Genomic DNA, 14,671 nt, shown 5'->3' on the forward strand with positions numbered 1-14,671 from the left:
AGGGAGTGAATTCTTTTTACAGGCACTGTATATGCAAACTCTAGTAAAGATCATAACCAATAATCCTTATTCTATTACCTGTTGGTGCCCTACCTTTTACAGCGATCATGAACAGATTGAAAAATAAGTAATATTTTAAAAAGGCCCTATAAGAGATTTATTTATTTATTTACATTAGATCCATAATAGTTGTTACCACAGTAACAACTATTCTTCTTGGGGTCCACAAAATGATCACACCTATCTTACCTTTCCATCACCACATTTAGTCCCCGTGTCCACCTGGCCGTAGTCTTGGCTTGGGCTCCCAAAGAAGGCTGCTTTACATGTACCAATCCTGACCATGCGGCCATAGTTTGGGTTCTCCTGGCCATTCTCACAGAAGAGCTTCCCACAATACACATCTCTGCAAAGGATGAGAGTGTGAGTCATTATTTCAAATTAGTGAACACAAATATGCTTCGACATTTCACACAAATGCTTAATTCTGATGTTTGAATTTACAAAGAATTCTAAAAGTAACTGAGTAAAAACGTTTCTGTGTCCTTGAGACTTACTCTTGCTGGCAGGGTATGAACTGGTTCTCTGAGGGACGTCTGCAGAAGGCGTAGTAGATTCCTCTTTTGTTGTAGTTATAGCAGCCTTCACGGGCCTCAGTGGCACCTGATGACAGTATAATAGATGTTTCTGAGTGCAAAATGTTTAAGGATGCTTGTATCTTTTTTCTCTAACAAAGTAATTTGAAAACACCCACCATATCCATACATTTTTATGCACTGGTTTGACCTTTGAGGGCACATGCCATTGTAGCAGTACCCATTGCCTCCATCACAAGGAAGACCATTCACAGCAAAAACATCTTCAGGACAAACTGCATTCTTCCCATCACAATACTCAGCCAGGTCACATTCATCTTGCTTTTCGCGGCACTCCTTGGATCTAGGCAAGATCTGAACAGCCGCCCATGAAAGAGAAGTTAAATATGGGAACTTGACATGACTGATTTAGTTAGATTTCCAGTTTGTGCATATCTGCACAAAGCTAATAAAAAAAGTAAATGCAACATGCACAATATCCTTTCTGAAGGCGTTTTCACTCACCTTGCAGTTCTCACAGCACTCGCCTTCAGCACACTGAGAACCAACTGTTAGGGTGCAGGTTGTGGCGTTGCAGCATGGGTTGGTGCACTCCTAAAGGACAGTGGAGAATGTTTCAGCAGTTTGGCATTAACTTTGAACTGTTTATTTTTCAAACAAGTCCTGCCTTTGGCATGTATGAGCAAGTTTATACTGTTTCAGATGAAGATAGACTGTGAAGACTAAGCATGGGGATAACCTGATCCTGTCTCTTTGTTTTAATTTATTCATTTTTCTTTCTTTAGCTTGGTTTTGTTTCCCCATAAAGCCTGGATAGATTATGTTCCATAGCTGCTATCTCCTGCTTTTGTCAGGGTAAGTTTAAGCCTGAAATGAGTTGCTGGCGTGATTCAGGGAGATGGCGGAAAGAAAGCGGTTTAAAAGTTCAAAGTGACACATTTCAATGCAAATGGCCAAGGAATACTTAACAAATCTTTTTCATTGCCTAGCTGTTGTTTCAGGTAACTGCCCACAGGTGGCCCTGTGCTCATGTTTGAGTGGAATTATGCAACTGAGAAGTTGGCTCATCATGCTTACTTCTCACTTGTCAGCTGGAATTTCCATTGAAGTTCAAGTAATTTGCATGAAAAGTTGATAGGAATATGTGTTGATATTGTCATAGAAATTTTGGAGAATTTGCTTAGAAGTTTTGGGGCATTTTTATGGGAATTTTGAAAATTTGTATGGATGTATGGGGGAATTTGTTTAGAAACTTAGAGGCATGTTCATGGAAACTGTATATGTAAGTTGTTTTTTTTTTTAGCAAATTTGCTTTGTATTTTTGGGAATTTCATGGAAAAGTATGGGGCTGCAAGAGCTAGCGCTGTTGCCTCGCAGCAGATGGTTCCTGGTTCGCTTCCCAGTCAGGGCCTTTCTGTGCAGAGTTTTTATGCTCTTCCTGTGCTTGCGTGGGATCTCTCCAGGTACTACGGCTTCTCCAACCAATGAAAACATGCTTGTCAGGATAATTGGTGACTCTAAATTTGCTGTAGGTGTGAGTGTGAGCGTGTCTGGTTGTCTGTCTCTATATGTCAGCCCTGTGATTGACTGGTGAAAATTATGGGAATTTGTGTGGAGAGCAAAATTACCAATAAATTCAGGACTTTTAGAGCAATTTTTTTTGATGCTTTACTTTAACAGGTCCTGGTGGTCCATCGTTTAAATGACTCCCCCATCCATCTTTCAATGATAGATATCATTTCTTACTGATCAGCTTGCCTTCACACATCTGCTCTAAAACCAATTGAGTGCTGTATTTTCTGCAGGACCAGAACCTCCAGATTTGTGGAAATTATTTTAGCGAAAAATGTATTCCTGTTCAGAGATGATTCTGGTTCTTTTGATCCCAAATAAATGGGAGAAACTCAAAATACTTTCCAAACAAAAGCTCAGGTCCCAGGAGATTTATATTTACTTATAAGGCATAATTTCACCTGATCCGTCTTTGCCACCTCATTTTTTCCAGTTGACTCTGATTTTATAAAATAAAGCCCCATTTTAGATGTTTTAATACATGAAAGGATATTCATTTAATATATGTTTAATAATGTTTTTTTTTTCAGTGACTGAACTGATAATGTTTGTTATAAATGCTTCATGTGATTGTGTCACATTATCAAAAATGGGAGTCTGATTTGTACATTGTGTACAATTAATGACTTTAAGTTGTACAGTATCAGAATATGGTATTTTGCTTCCTCTGTCAGTTGTCTTATAAAAGCTTTATTCTGTGCAAACATCTCTTTCTTTTCACTGTCTCCTAAGGGACATTGACTAAAGCAACAAGGTGTGTTGCACTAGTGCTGCATGATGATAATTCACCATTTAGAGTCTGCAAACAGAGCACAAAGCTGATTTGAGAGTGTTGTATCTAGGGCATTTGTACATGTGGCATCTAAATACCAACAGAAGCACAGGCAGGTCTGGACATATTCAGAGTTTTGCTTAACATTGGAATTGATATTCCAGTTAAAACAAGTTGATAGTTTGGCTCACAGTGCCTATTAAAAGTATTCACCTCTTTGGATGTTTTACCTTTTTACTGAATCAATAAATCAACGTAAAATTACTGACTGCATAAATATTCACCTTCTTCTAGTCAGTGTTTAGTAGATTCACCTTTGGCTGCAATCACAGCACTGAGTCTGTGTGGATAGGCCTCAGTTAGGTTTGCAGGTCTGGACACTGCAGTTTCAATCCATTCTTCTTTGCAAAACTGCTCAAGCTCTGTCAGTTGCAAACAGCCCTTTTTGAGCCACAAATTCTTTCTTGGATAGAGGTGTGGGCTTTGACTCAGACGCTCCAGAACATTCGCCTTGTTGTCTTTAAACTATTTCTGTGTAGCTTTCGCTGTATGCTTCAGGTCATTGTCTCGTCAGGAAATAAATCTTCTCCCAAGCAGACTGAATAAGATTGTTGTCCAAGATCTTCCAACATTTTGCTGCATTCATTTTACCCTCTAGCTATACAATCCTCCCAGTGCTGGCTGCCAAGACGCATCCCCACAGCATGATGCTGCCACCACCATGCTCCACAGTGGGGAAACATAGGCCAAACATAGCGTCTTGTCTGATGACCAAAAGCATCATTTTGGTCTCATCATAACAAATAACTTTCTCCCACTTAACCATGGAGACTCCTACATACCTTCTGGTGAACTCTAGTCCAGATTTAGTCTGAGCTTTCTTCAGCAGTGGCTTTCTCTTTGCCACTCTCCCATAAAGCTTTGACTGGTGAAGAACCTGGGCAACAGTTAAGTGCAGAGTCTCCCATCTCAGTTGCTGAGGCTTGTAACTCCTTCAGAGTAGTCATAGGTGTCTTGGTGGCCTCTCTCACTAGTCTTGCATGGTCACTCAGTTTGTGAGGACGACCTGATCTAAACAGATTTACACATGTGCCATATTTCTTCCATTTTTTCATGATGGATTTAACTGAACTCTGGGGGATGTTCAGAGCCTTGGACGTTTTTTTGTATCCATCCCCTGACTTATACTTTTCAAAAACATTTTTTCTGAGTTGCTTGGAGTGTTATTCTGTTTTCATGGTGTAATGGTAGCCAGGAATACTGATTAGTCAGTGACTGGACCTTCCAGACACAGGTGTCTTTATACTACAATCACTTGAGACGCATTCACTGCACTCATCGTGAAACACCAACTGGCTGGGCCTCTGTTGAAATAGGTCAGTCACTTTAAAGGGCATGAATATTTCTGCAGTCACTTTTTTGCATTACATTTTTATTTAAATGACATTGTTTTGTAGAAATCTGTTTATTCTTTGACATTTAGGAGAGCTATTTAGTAATATTTGTGGTAAAAAAAAAAAAAAAAGCCAGTTACATTGACCATGACTGATTAAAATAATCAATAAAAGGGTAAAACATCCAAGGGGGTGAATACTTTTTATAGGCTCTGTACATGTGATATATTCAGACATTAGCAGTCTTAGGAGCCTGTTGTATATCACAGATAAAATGTGCTCTACCTGTGAAGGACTGTTAGAAGTGCTGACATTTAATCAATATTTATCTACATTAGGGTCAAATCCTGATTCTTTGTCCATGTGATTTTATTAGCAGACAAATAAAGATTTTCCTTTGTGGTAAACTTAAGATCAAATGGTAGTGTTGGTGCAGTTATGTTATGTGCATTTACTTCAATGGTGCCACAGTCACACTGTTCTCCTTCTTCCAGAAAACCATTTCCACAGACCGCAGAAGCAACAAGACTCTTGTAGTCCGGTTTGTCCAGCAGACAGCTAGGGGTGCGACTCGTCAGGTATTTCTCATAGTTGTTGTTGCTGCAGCTACTGAAAGTCCGGGGAACGTTCCAGCTGTAATATAAAAGTCACATGTGTACATATACAACACACACACGCACACACACCCACACAAACTGTTATTACCCTTCTTACATTAACTGTCTGGTATAGAAATTAGAGTAAACAAATTAAAACAAGTTTAGAAATCCTCCTCTTTAGGTTGGTACGTTTCTGTTCTAATTTTACCAATGCACATTTTGACTGAGGCCTCTTAAAAACATTTCTTACCTGAGTGCTGCAGCCATGATGCAGCTATCCCCAGAACAAGTACAGGCACTGGAGTCATCATGGTCCATGCCCAGGTTATGGCCCATCTCATGAGCCAGAGTTGCTCCCACTGCAATCGCCCGATCATTATGATCCTAAGAGATGGCAACCAGTTATTCAAAGAGTACACTTTATTAGGGCTGTCAAGATTAATCACAGTCATCTCCATTAAACATGGTCCACAATTAGTGCACTAATATTTTTTAATTGCGATTAATCACATTTTAATTTTGCCTTCAATAAACTTTGATTAAGCCACGTCAGTGTCTTCCTGCAGCCACAGTGATGTAAAATAAGTCCACCACTGCTCCTTAATGTCTCATTAGAAAAAATCAAAGATCATCTGAACCTTGTGTTATCAAACTTTTTTACAGTTCACATATGTCCTTTTCAGTGCATCACAGGTTCCTTTTTCAGTGTTAAAGTACATGTTGATTCCCTTAAATAGTTCTGTTTTTCAATTCAATTCTGTATCGATTTCGATTTTTCTTTTAGCAAAAAGTAGACCCTATAGGTTTTCACTGTTAACAGCTCAAATTTTATTGAGTTTTTTTCTCTCTGAACACTGAACCAGATGTTTGCCACTGTCAGTGAGAGTAAATGACACTTCAATTACTGGCTATAACAAACAGTTTAGATACCTAAAATGTTAAACATCAAGTCTTTGGGAGGAGAACATGCTAAAATATACAAGAATCACTTTTTTGTTAGAAATGTGTAAGTTAAAACAAAATGCTCTCTGGATCTTCAGTTTGTTTTTAGAGAAATGAAGCCACACTTCCAACGCCTTCAGTCTGTTTTTGTGACTGTCGGCCATGTTTACTTCTTCGACTTTTCTGTTCTTGCTCGCTTCGCTGTCTCCCCCTTGCAAGACCATATTTTTCAAGGCGAGCTGGGCAATTAATCAAAAAATAATCAAAGCTGGCATTTAGAGCCTGTAACCGACGTAAACCTGCCATGTCAATTATTTCAGTTTTTTCCCTTGTAATCCTCTCTATACTAATGCACCATCCCCTTAAAAACAAACTACTGGCTGTGTAGTCACATGAGAGGAAGCCAGGTATCGCAGAGCAAGCAGCCTGCTGGAAACCCAAGAGAAGAAGAAGAACTAGTCATGTGACACCATCCCATCCAGTCTGCTAAAACTCAAACACGGACATGATTGAGCAATGTGAGCAGCAGTTATTTTCTACTTTTTTCCAACAGTATAAAAATAATTTATGTTGTTAGCAAGAGATGCAAATTGTTTATTTTCTACTTTTCTTGGAAAATTTGACTTTTTACAAAAAAATATTTTCATTTCAGCTGATGTGTGTTTGGATTTAAATTGTTTCAATCAATACATAACCATAAATTGTTAATTTGTGTGTGTTACTTTAAATTATTTGTTTTAAAATTGTACAAATATTTACAGAATAAACCAAGTTTGAGATTTGGGGTTGAATAATCGTTCATTTATTGTTGAGGTAAAAAGTTAAATTAATCGTGATTTTGATTTGTGCCATAATCGCCCAGCCCTACGTGGAGGTAAAGCATTGATAAGGGAAGTAGAGATTAAATAATCATATAGATGGACTGAACCAACTGAACCAGTCTCAATTTAAACTGGTCCTCGGTTCCCATCCCTATGTTAAAATCTTTGATCGACCTGTAAAAGCAGTTCTGTATCTGGACTATAAGTGAACTTATCTTAGTTCAAGACAGTAGAAAATACAAAAAGAAACACAAAAACAGAATTACATGCAAAATAGTGGAATTTTAGAATGTAATAAAAAGGGTGCGATTAATCGTGATTTGGTGTATATGTGTTCTTAGCCAACATGTGCTTAGGTCATCAAATAACATCATCTTCATTGCATGCAATGTTTCCTCATTTTCAACCCACAGTAAAATTCCGCTTTTTTTACAGCGGAGTCTAGACAAGTGGCCCACTTCCCTTCAGCAGATGGTTTCAAAACGGGAGACACCATTGTGAGAAGAAAAAAAAAGCTGTCACAAAAGTCAGCAGTTTTAGGTGTAATTTGTCCATCTCTGAAAAGACAACAGTTTAAAACTGATGGTTTTCTGAAACATGAATAGTAGAACGACAAGTAGACTCTGCAACCAATTTAGTGGCACTCATAGGCTTTATTTATGCTCAGTGCACTAAATGCTGACAAAAATGTTGTTTCACTGTGTTCAATATTTCCTGTTTTTTTCCACAGAAACAGAATTCAAAAACAATGTTTGATTTTTATTAGATAATTTTCAGTAAATGTTTATTTACTATGACTTTTGTTAGTTTCTAGTCATGTCAGTGACTATTGTGGGGTTAATTTCTTAAATGGTACAACAACTTCGTCCACGTGTGTATCTTGACCTTGACTGATTTATAAAATCAATACAATGCTAAAACATCAAAGGGGGTGAATACTTCTTATAGGTAAGAAGCAATCTGAGCGGCCACACAGGACAGGACCGTTCCATAAGAAAAGAAACCTGATGGCCCCAACTTAATCAACACTGAACATGATTTTTCCCATATTGTCATCTGAGCATTGTTCACCTTAGTGTCAGATCTTTGTCTTCAAGTACTGGAATGATAGAACTGTGATCACAGAGCAGTAAGTCACAGTTTATTAGGACATTAAACATGTAGATCTGTGTTCTCGTTCACAGAGACTCCAGTCAACAGAGGAAGTAAAACATTTCCCTATAACCTCATTAATGTCACACAACATCAGTAAATGTTTTTATCACGTCAACACTTCTGTCCTTGAACAACCTCTCTTGAGTAGAGTGACTTTCACAACACAGTGACACATAAATTCACTTTTCAACCAAGTAATTTCTGAAACACATTTGTCGTAGCATTTAAAGCCACCAAATCTCTATTGGTCACATGAGACATGTGGAGGTGTAAACAGATAATACAGGTCTTTACTAGCTTTCTAAAAAACAACAAAAACAGATTACCTGTACGACTCCAACAGAGTGACCCGAGCAAGTTGTTCCAATGTAAGCCAGCCCCACCGTTGCTCCCTCAAAGTCAATTCCACTGAAAAACAAAAGTGTCAAGGTAAATGTCAAGGTTTATGGTGCAAGCTACAGTTTAAAAACTATCCAATATATCCACTTCAAATTTGTGTCAGGAAGGACTAAAGAAGTGGATTTAGCTTTGTGAAAAATAAAACTGATGTTTTCATGAGAGGGCGTGGCCTTGGCAGGGGCGACAAAGTCAAGAGTCGCCATTTTGTCTCGCCAAAAATCTTTAGACAGTCATAACTCTAGTGTACATGGTCATCTCTAAGACAAATTTCATGTGCTTGATAACAGTCCAGACCAGAACATATCCATACTTGAAATTTTGAAAAATTGTACAGCGCCACCCTCTGGCAACAGAACGTCACTACTCCTGAATGTCACATCGCAGTACCTACATGGTTGGACAAATTATTCTGAAAATCACTTAGGCAGTTCCCAAGGAGTTGGCCTTACACATATGTAATGGTCAAACTTTTATGTTAAAAGGCGTGGCCATGGTGATTTTTTGTTCGCCATGAAACAGGAAGTAGATTTTCAAATGGTTATAAGACATCTAGAGCAATGAAACTTGACCAAAAAAAAAAAAAAAAAATCTCTTGGGCATTCTGAGATGATTGATATTACTTTTGTAGGTGGGCGTGGCCTATTGGCTCAATGGCGCCCCCTAGAACATTTAAAAAATTCAGCCCCCCCAGCAGGTTTAACCCAGGATTTTGAACATATGTGGGCAGATATGTCATGTCAGGATGCACAAAAAATCCTTTTGGACCCATATTGTAAGTCAAACAGGAAGTCGGCCATTTTTAATTTTTTGGTAAAACAAGCCATATTTTAGGGGTTGTATTTGAACGAACGCGTTCGAGGGCATTCATCCAAACTCCTCGAGCTTTGGTGTAGAGCAAGAAGAGATGACTTAGGTCCACAGTTATTGGGGATTTTCTCATTAGTCGAAAGGCGTCACAATGGCAGCCCATTAAATTAAAATGCTTCATCATGTGATAAAAGTGGCTGGTGCTCACTAAAAAGTTTCTATTTATTACAAGATTGGCCAAATCCTGCTGAAATTAGCCCAGGCACATCCTCAAGGTTGATATTACTCAAATTTGAAGGTCAAGAGTCCTTACCTGCAATGGTGTGCCGGTGACGAATTTTCATTCGCCATGTAAAAGGAAGTAGAATTATCTAGTGCTTAGAAAACTTGCAAAGCTGTGAAACTTGGCAGAAAAACACCCAGTAGCAAAACAACATGATTGATAGGATGATTGTTGGTAGGCATGGCTTTTTGGCCAAGTAACGCCCCCTACAGTCATTTGAAAATTCAGCCCCTGAAGCAGGATTATCCGAGGATTTTGAAAATTCTTGAGCTTATACATCAATTTAAGTTCTACAATAAAGCCTTGTGGACCCATGCCGTAAAACAAACAGGAAGTCTGCCATTTTTATTCTGTGGTCAAAAAGCAGCACATTTAGAGAACTATCACTACGGCCATTTTTACACAAAAACTATCCTCTGAGAACAGAATCCTTTTTCTTTTTTTTTTCTTTTTTTTTTTTTTTTAAGGTTTGGTTTGAATGTCATTCAGATCCACTAATGTGCCTGAAACTGCTGTAGTATGCATGCCAGGCCAGTAGTTGGCAGTGTGACTGACAATGAAACACATGCATGCACATCTTTTCCTTCCTGGTGGTGTCAACAGACAAACATGGCTGACACACAAATGTTTGTGTGGACAGATGAAGTCGGGTTGCTTCCTAGTGACAGTCAACCACAAAATAAATAGATATTTCAAAAACAGGAACATAAAAACGTTGGCAGGAAGTGAGCAGCACAAACAAACAGCACATTTTTGTGTGGTCTGTGCAGCACCAGGCCAAGATCAAGTCTCTGACGGACTACATGCAGAACATGGAGCAGAAGAAGAGACAGCTGGAGGAGAGCCAGGACTCTCTGAACGAGGAGCTCGCTAAGCTGCAGGCTCACGGTTCCCACATTTATATTAACCATTAAAATATCTTAGCTCAAGTAAAAACAGGCTAACTTGATGGAATTTTCCTCTTTGTTTTTCATCAGAGAAAAGACACAAGATGTCAGGAGAGGAGAAGGAGAAGGAGGACATCGGCAGACGCTATGGGGACGGGGACATAAAGGTGAGGAGGAAACACGTCACTGAGAATCTCTGTTACAGTAAATTGTGAAATAGCTGAATGTTTTTGTGCCTGTGTGGCACAGAAACTCTGGAGGGGCAGCTGGAGAACCACAGAGAGGCTCACCACAAACAGCTAAGCCCACTGAGAGACCAGATCGAAGACGAGCAGAGGATGCTGGATGAGCTCACAGAGTAAGTCTGACTGTTTTAAATCCAACTACATTTTTAAAGACGTTAGAGAGCACAGACATAAGAAGAAACACATGGCATGAGATATTTGAATCAAAGTCTGCAGTAAAATAAGTACACTAATTATTTAGACCAGTGTTACTGAATACTGCTCAACAAAAGAGCCAAATTGTTGAAAAATACCTTTGCAATAGCCACATTTAAAGTGGTGAAAAGTGGCAAAAATGGATTAAAAGAGGCATAAATGGTCAAAAAGCAGAATGGTAAAAAGGTTTAAAATTGGAATAAAAAGGCAAAACTGGGTGGAAAGTGTAAAAAAAAAGGGTTATAGTTGACAAAAACGGTCAGAAAGCAGCAAAAAATGTGCTAAAAATAGTGAAGTGACTAAAATAGCCAAAAAGCGGAAACAGAATTGAAAAGGCGAAAAATAGGCATTAAATGGCAGAAAACCAGGAGACAAGTAGCAAAAATAGGGGAAAAGTGATATAAAAAGGAGTTATGGATGACAAAAATAGTCAGAAACTGCAAAAATGTGGTAAAAATAGTAACAAGTGACTAAAACGGGCAAAAAGCGGCAAAAATGTGGAAAAGATTGATGAAAAGTGACAAATTGTCAAAAAAACTGCAAAAATGTGGTATAAAATAGTAAAAAGTGACTAAAATGGCAAAAAGCTGAAAAAAAATGTGGTTAAAAAATAGTGGATGGTGACTAAAATGGGCAAAAAGATGCAGAAATATGGTAAAAATGAATGAATAGTGCTTAAAACGACCAAAAGCAGCAAAGAATGGTGAAAAGGTGCAAAATTAAAATTAAATGGCCAAAATGGGTGAAAAGTGGCAAAAATGGGTCAGAAGTGACATTAAAAAAGGAGTTACAGATGATAAAAATGGTCAAAAAGTGGCAAAAACATCGGTGAGAAGTTGCAAAATTGGAATTAAATGGCAAAAAATTGGTGAGAAGCAACATAAAAAAGGAGTTACAGATGAAAAATTGGTCAGAAAGCAGCAAAAAAATGTCATTTTCTTTTTCCACGGCTCTTTTGGATTTTATAATGTCAAAAGATTCTACGTTTTAGTTGACATAAATTTCCAGTTTTCCTTTTCTGGTAAATTTATGACTTGTTAAATTAGAAATGTTTGAGATTTTACTTAAAAATTGACTGAACCTTCCCATTTTGGTATTCTTATGGTGGCTCTAAATGCTGTTGTAATAATGGATAGTTTATATGCAAATATTTATGAAGAATTCGTTTATGCAGGCCTGTTATGCTGGGATTTAGTCAATAAAATAATAAAAATGATTTTTCAGAGATTGTCCTGGGGGCTTCAGAATGTTTAGAGTAGAGGGACCCCAAAGAAAAAAGGTTGGGACCCACTGATGTAAAGGTCTATCATTTCAGAAATGTTACGCCTTCTACCATTTTGAAGAAAAATGAACAAAATGAATATGTTGATGTGGTTTGTTGACATTTCTCAAGTTACTCTGATGTTAAAAAGCACCCAATCAGAGCTTAGCGAGCGTCTCCTCTCAGTCTGAACCAGGGTCTGCTGCTGGAGCAGGAGAGGCTGATGTCAGACTAGGACAAACTGAGGACTGAAGAGCAGGAGAAGGACGAAGGACAAGCTGCAGAAACTCATGTGAGTAAAGGACTCATCCGTACGTTTACTTATGTGGGATGTGAGTTCATGTGATTTTTGTTTGCAGGCTGTTGAATGAGCAGAGGGAGCAGGCCAGAGAGGACCTGGAGGACCTGGAGGGTCAGGGTACCAAAGTATCATTTATTTTGAAAGGGCATTTGAACGTACGGAAATCAAGAAAACGGACAACTTCACTCGTTTTTCGATTTGTGTCCAGAATCGAAAAATGAGTGAAGTTGTCCGTTTTCTTGATTTCCGTACATTCAAATGCCCTTTCAAAATAAACGATACTTTGGTACCCTGACCCTGGTAAGTATTTCCTGTTTGTACAGCAGAGGAGATGAAGTCCCCGTGAGGGGCTCAGTGATCATGCATGCATGCAAATAAAGACTCCATCCTGTAAAACTCCTGCTGCGTCTGTGTTTTTGTTGCATAACCCCCTACTTACATCTCTGAAGGATCCCCAGGGGGACGCCGCGCTGCATCCCCCCTTCTCCATCAGGCATGCCTTGATCCAGGTACCGGCCACAGTGGGGTTTGAACCCCAGCATCCCCTGCAGAACTGGTCTAGTCCAGTCCTCTGTGCCACCGCCGCCATACCTTTCACACTACCATCTCTTCTCCTGGCGCATTTATCCTCGTTGTTCAAGATGTGGCTTTAAAATTCACTGAGACCAAGATGGGAATTGAACCTCGAACCTCCAGACTCTGAATCAGTCCACTATCTCTGTAGGCTACAGAGCCAGACATGCAGCAGAGCCTCAGAGAGGCTTTTCCTTCTTTATTTGGACTCAAATCTTGAAAACTTAAAGACACTGGTTAGATTTGAAAGGCCAACTCCTGTCCAGGTCTCCTGAAGTCTAGATTTGGACTCAGACTTTTAAAATAGATGAACCCATGGTAAGATTTGAACCTGTGAACTCCTAATTCACAGTCAGTTGACTTTTCCACTGAGCCACTGTGACACACACCTGTTCATGTTTCTCAGAGGATTTGATCTCTGCTTTTGGTGACTGAACTTAAAAATGCACCAAGAATCAAATCCACAACCTTCCACCTCTATGGCAGTCCTCTTTACTCCTGAGTCAGCAATTTACACCAGCAGCTTAAAAAAATCCACAAAAGATTTGAACCAACAACCTCATGATTTCAGGGCAGTGAGCTATCCAACTGAGCTAACACACAGGCTAAAACTAGCTGCAGTTTCTCTGAGACTTTACATCTGGAGTAGAACATCTCTACAATCCACAATCTTTGCTGCTGGAGACTACTTTCATACTTGAGTTGCACATCTCCATGAGTGATGCTCTTTGCTGCTGAAGACCATTTTCAAATCTTGAGTTGCACATCTCCATGAGTGATAATCTTTGCTGCTGAAGACTGTTTTCACATCTTGAGTTGCCCATCTCCAGTTGCCCGGTTTCCAGGCATTTTCATGGAAATTTGGGAAATGTATTTGTAATTTTGGGAAATTTGATTGGGAATTGGCAGAGATTGCCCTCTAAAATGAAAAAAAGGACATTTCAGGGATTTGTTTGGATGTTTAGGCAACTGGAATTTCGGAAAATGTATTTGCAAATGTTTGGAACTTTGCTTGGAAATTTTAAGGGAAATTTAATGAAATTAAATAGGTTTTCGGGGGAAGTTTTTATTGGAATGTACAGGCTTTATTGTAACTTTGGGGAATATCTGACAAAATTTTGGGGTACTATTTTTGGATAATTTTGAATAAGTTTAAGAATTTTGAAGAAATTTGAAGTAATTTCTTTGAAATATAAGGGAATTTGTGTGGATTTTTGAAAGGACAATTTTCAAGACATTGTTGTCTGATGGATGATGAGTGTTGAAAAGGGGTTAGCAGTGGAAGAATATTCATAAACAGAGGCAACAATAGGCAGAAAGTGGCAAAAACAGGCAGAAAAAGTGGTGGAAGTGGTTTAAAGTGCCAAAAAGTGGAGAAAGTGGTGAAATGGGATTAAGAAGTGCCAAAATGGGTTTACAGTGGCAAAAGTGGGTGGGCGGGTGTGGGGAGTATTATTTTAAAATAGCTAAATTGGTTTAAAGTGGCAGTAGTGTGTTTAAAAAGAGGAAAATTGCCAGAAAAAGTGATGAAAGAGAGTTTAAATGTGTCAAAATGGGTTAAAGTGGCTAAAATAGGTAAAAAGAGGAACAAATTGCAAAAATAGTTGAAACATGATGAAAAGTGACAATCGTGGAAAAAATGGAGACGTGTCTGGCTACTGACCTCGAGACAACCTCTACGCTGGGGCGTTCAGCCGCAGACCTGTGCACTGGGGCAGACCTCTACGCTGGGCCGTGAAGTATATTGCCCGAGCCTGCGGACCTCTATGCTGGGGCGATTACGTATATTACCCGAGCCGAATTTTCTGCTCTAGCCCTTGCCCACTGGCTAACCCTAAACCTAACCACTCGGGTTTTAATGCCTAAACC

The 14,671-nt window shown here is 39.0% G+C and overlaps 1 protein-coding gene across 1 annotated transcript in view; it reads right to left on the bottom strand.

Moving 5' to 3' along the window:
* Nucleotides 1-14,671, bottom strand: part of adam28 (ADAM metallopeptidase domain 28) — a 31,595-nt gene that overhangs the window by 6,262 nt on the left and 10,662 nt on the right. The window contains exons 11-17 of the mRNA XM_041786759.1: nt 8,178-8,259; nt 5,184-5,317; nt 4,790-4,967; nt 1,101-1,190; nt 755-950; nt 558-663; nt 250-406 (exon numbers count right to left, since the gene is read on the bottom strand). Coding sequence (XP_041642693.1) covers nt 250-406; nt 558-663; nt 755-950; nt 1,101-1,190; nt 4,790-4,967; nt 5,184-5,317; nt 8,178-8,259 — 943 coding nt within the window. The remainder of the gene's footprint in view (nt 1-249; nt 407-557; nt 664-754; nt 951-1,100; nt 1,191-4,789; nt 4,968-5,183; nt 5,318-8,177; nt 8,260-14,671) is intronic.

Source organism: Cheilinus undulatus, linkage group 5 (genome assembly GCF_018320785.1).
Source record: "Cheilinus undulatus linkage group 5, ASM1832078v1, whole genome shotgun sequence".
NCBI classification, from domain to species: Eukaryota; Metazoa; Chordata; class Actinopteri; order Labriformes; family Labridae; genus Cheilinus; species Cheilinus undulatus.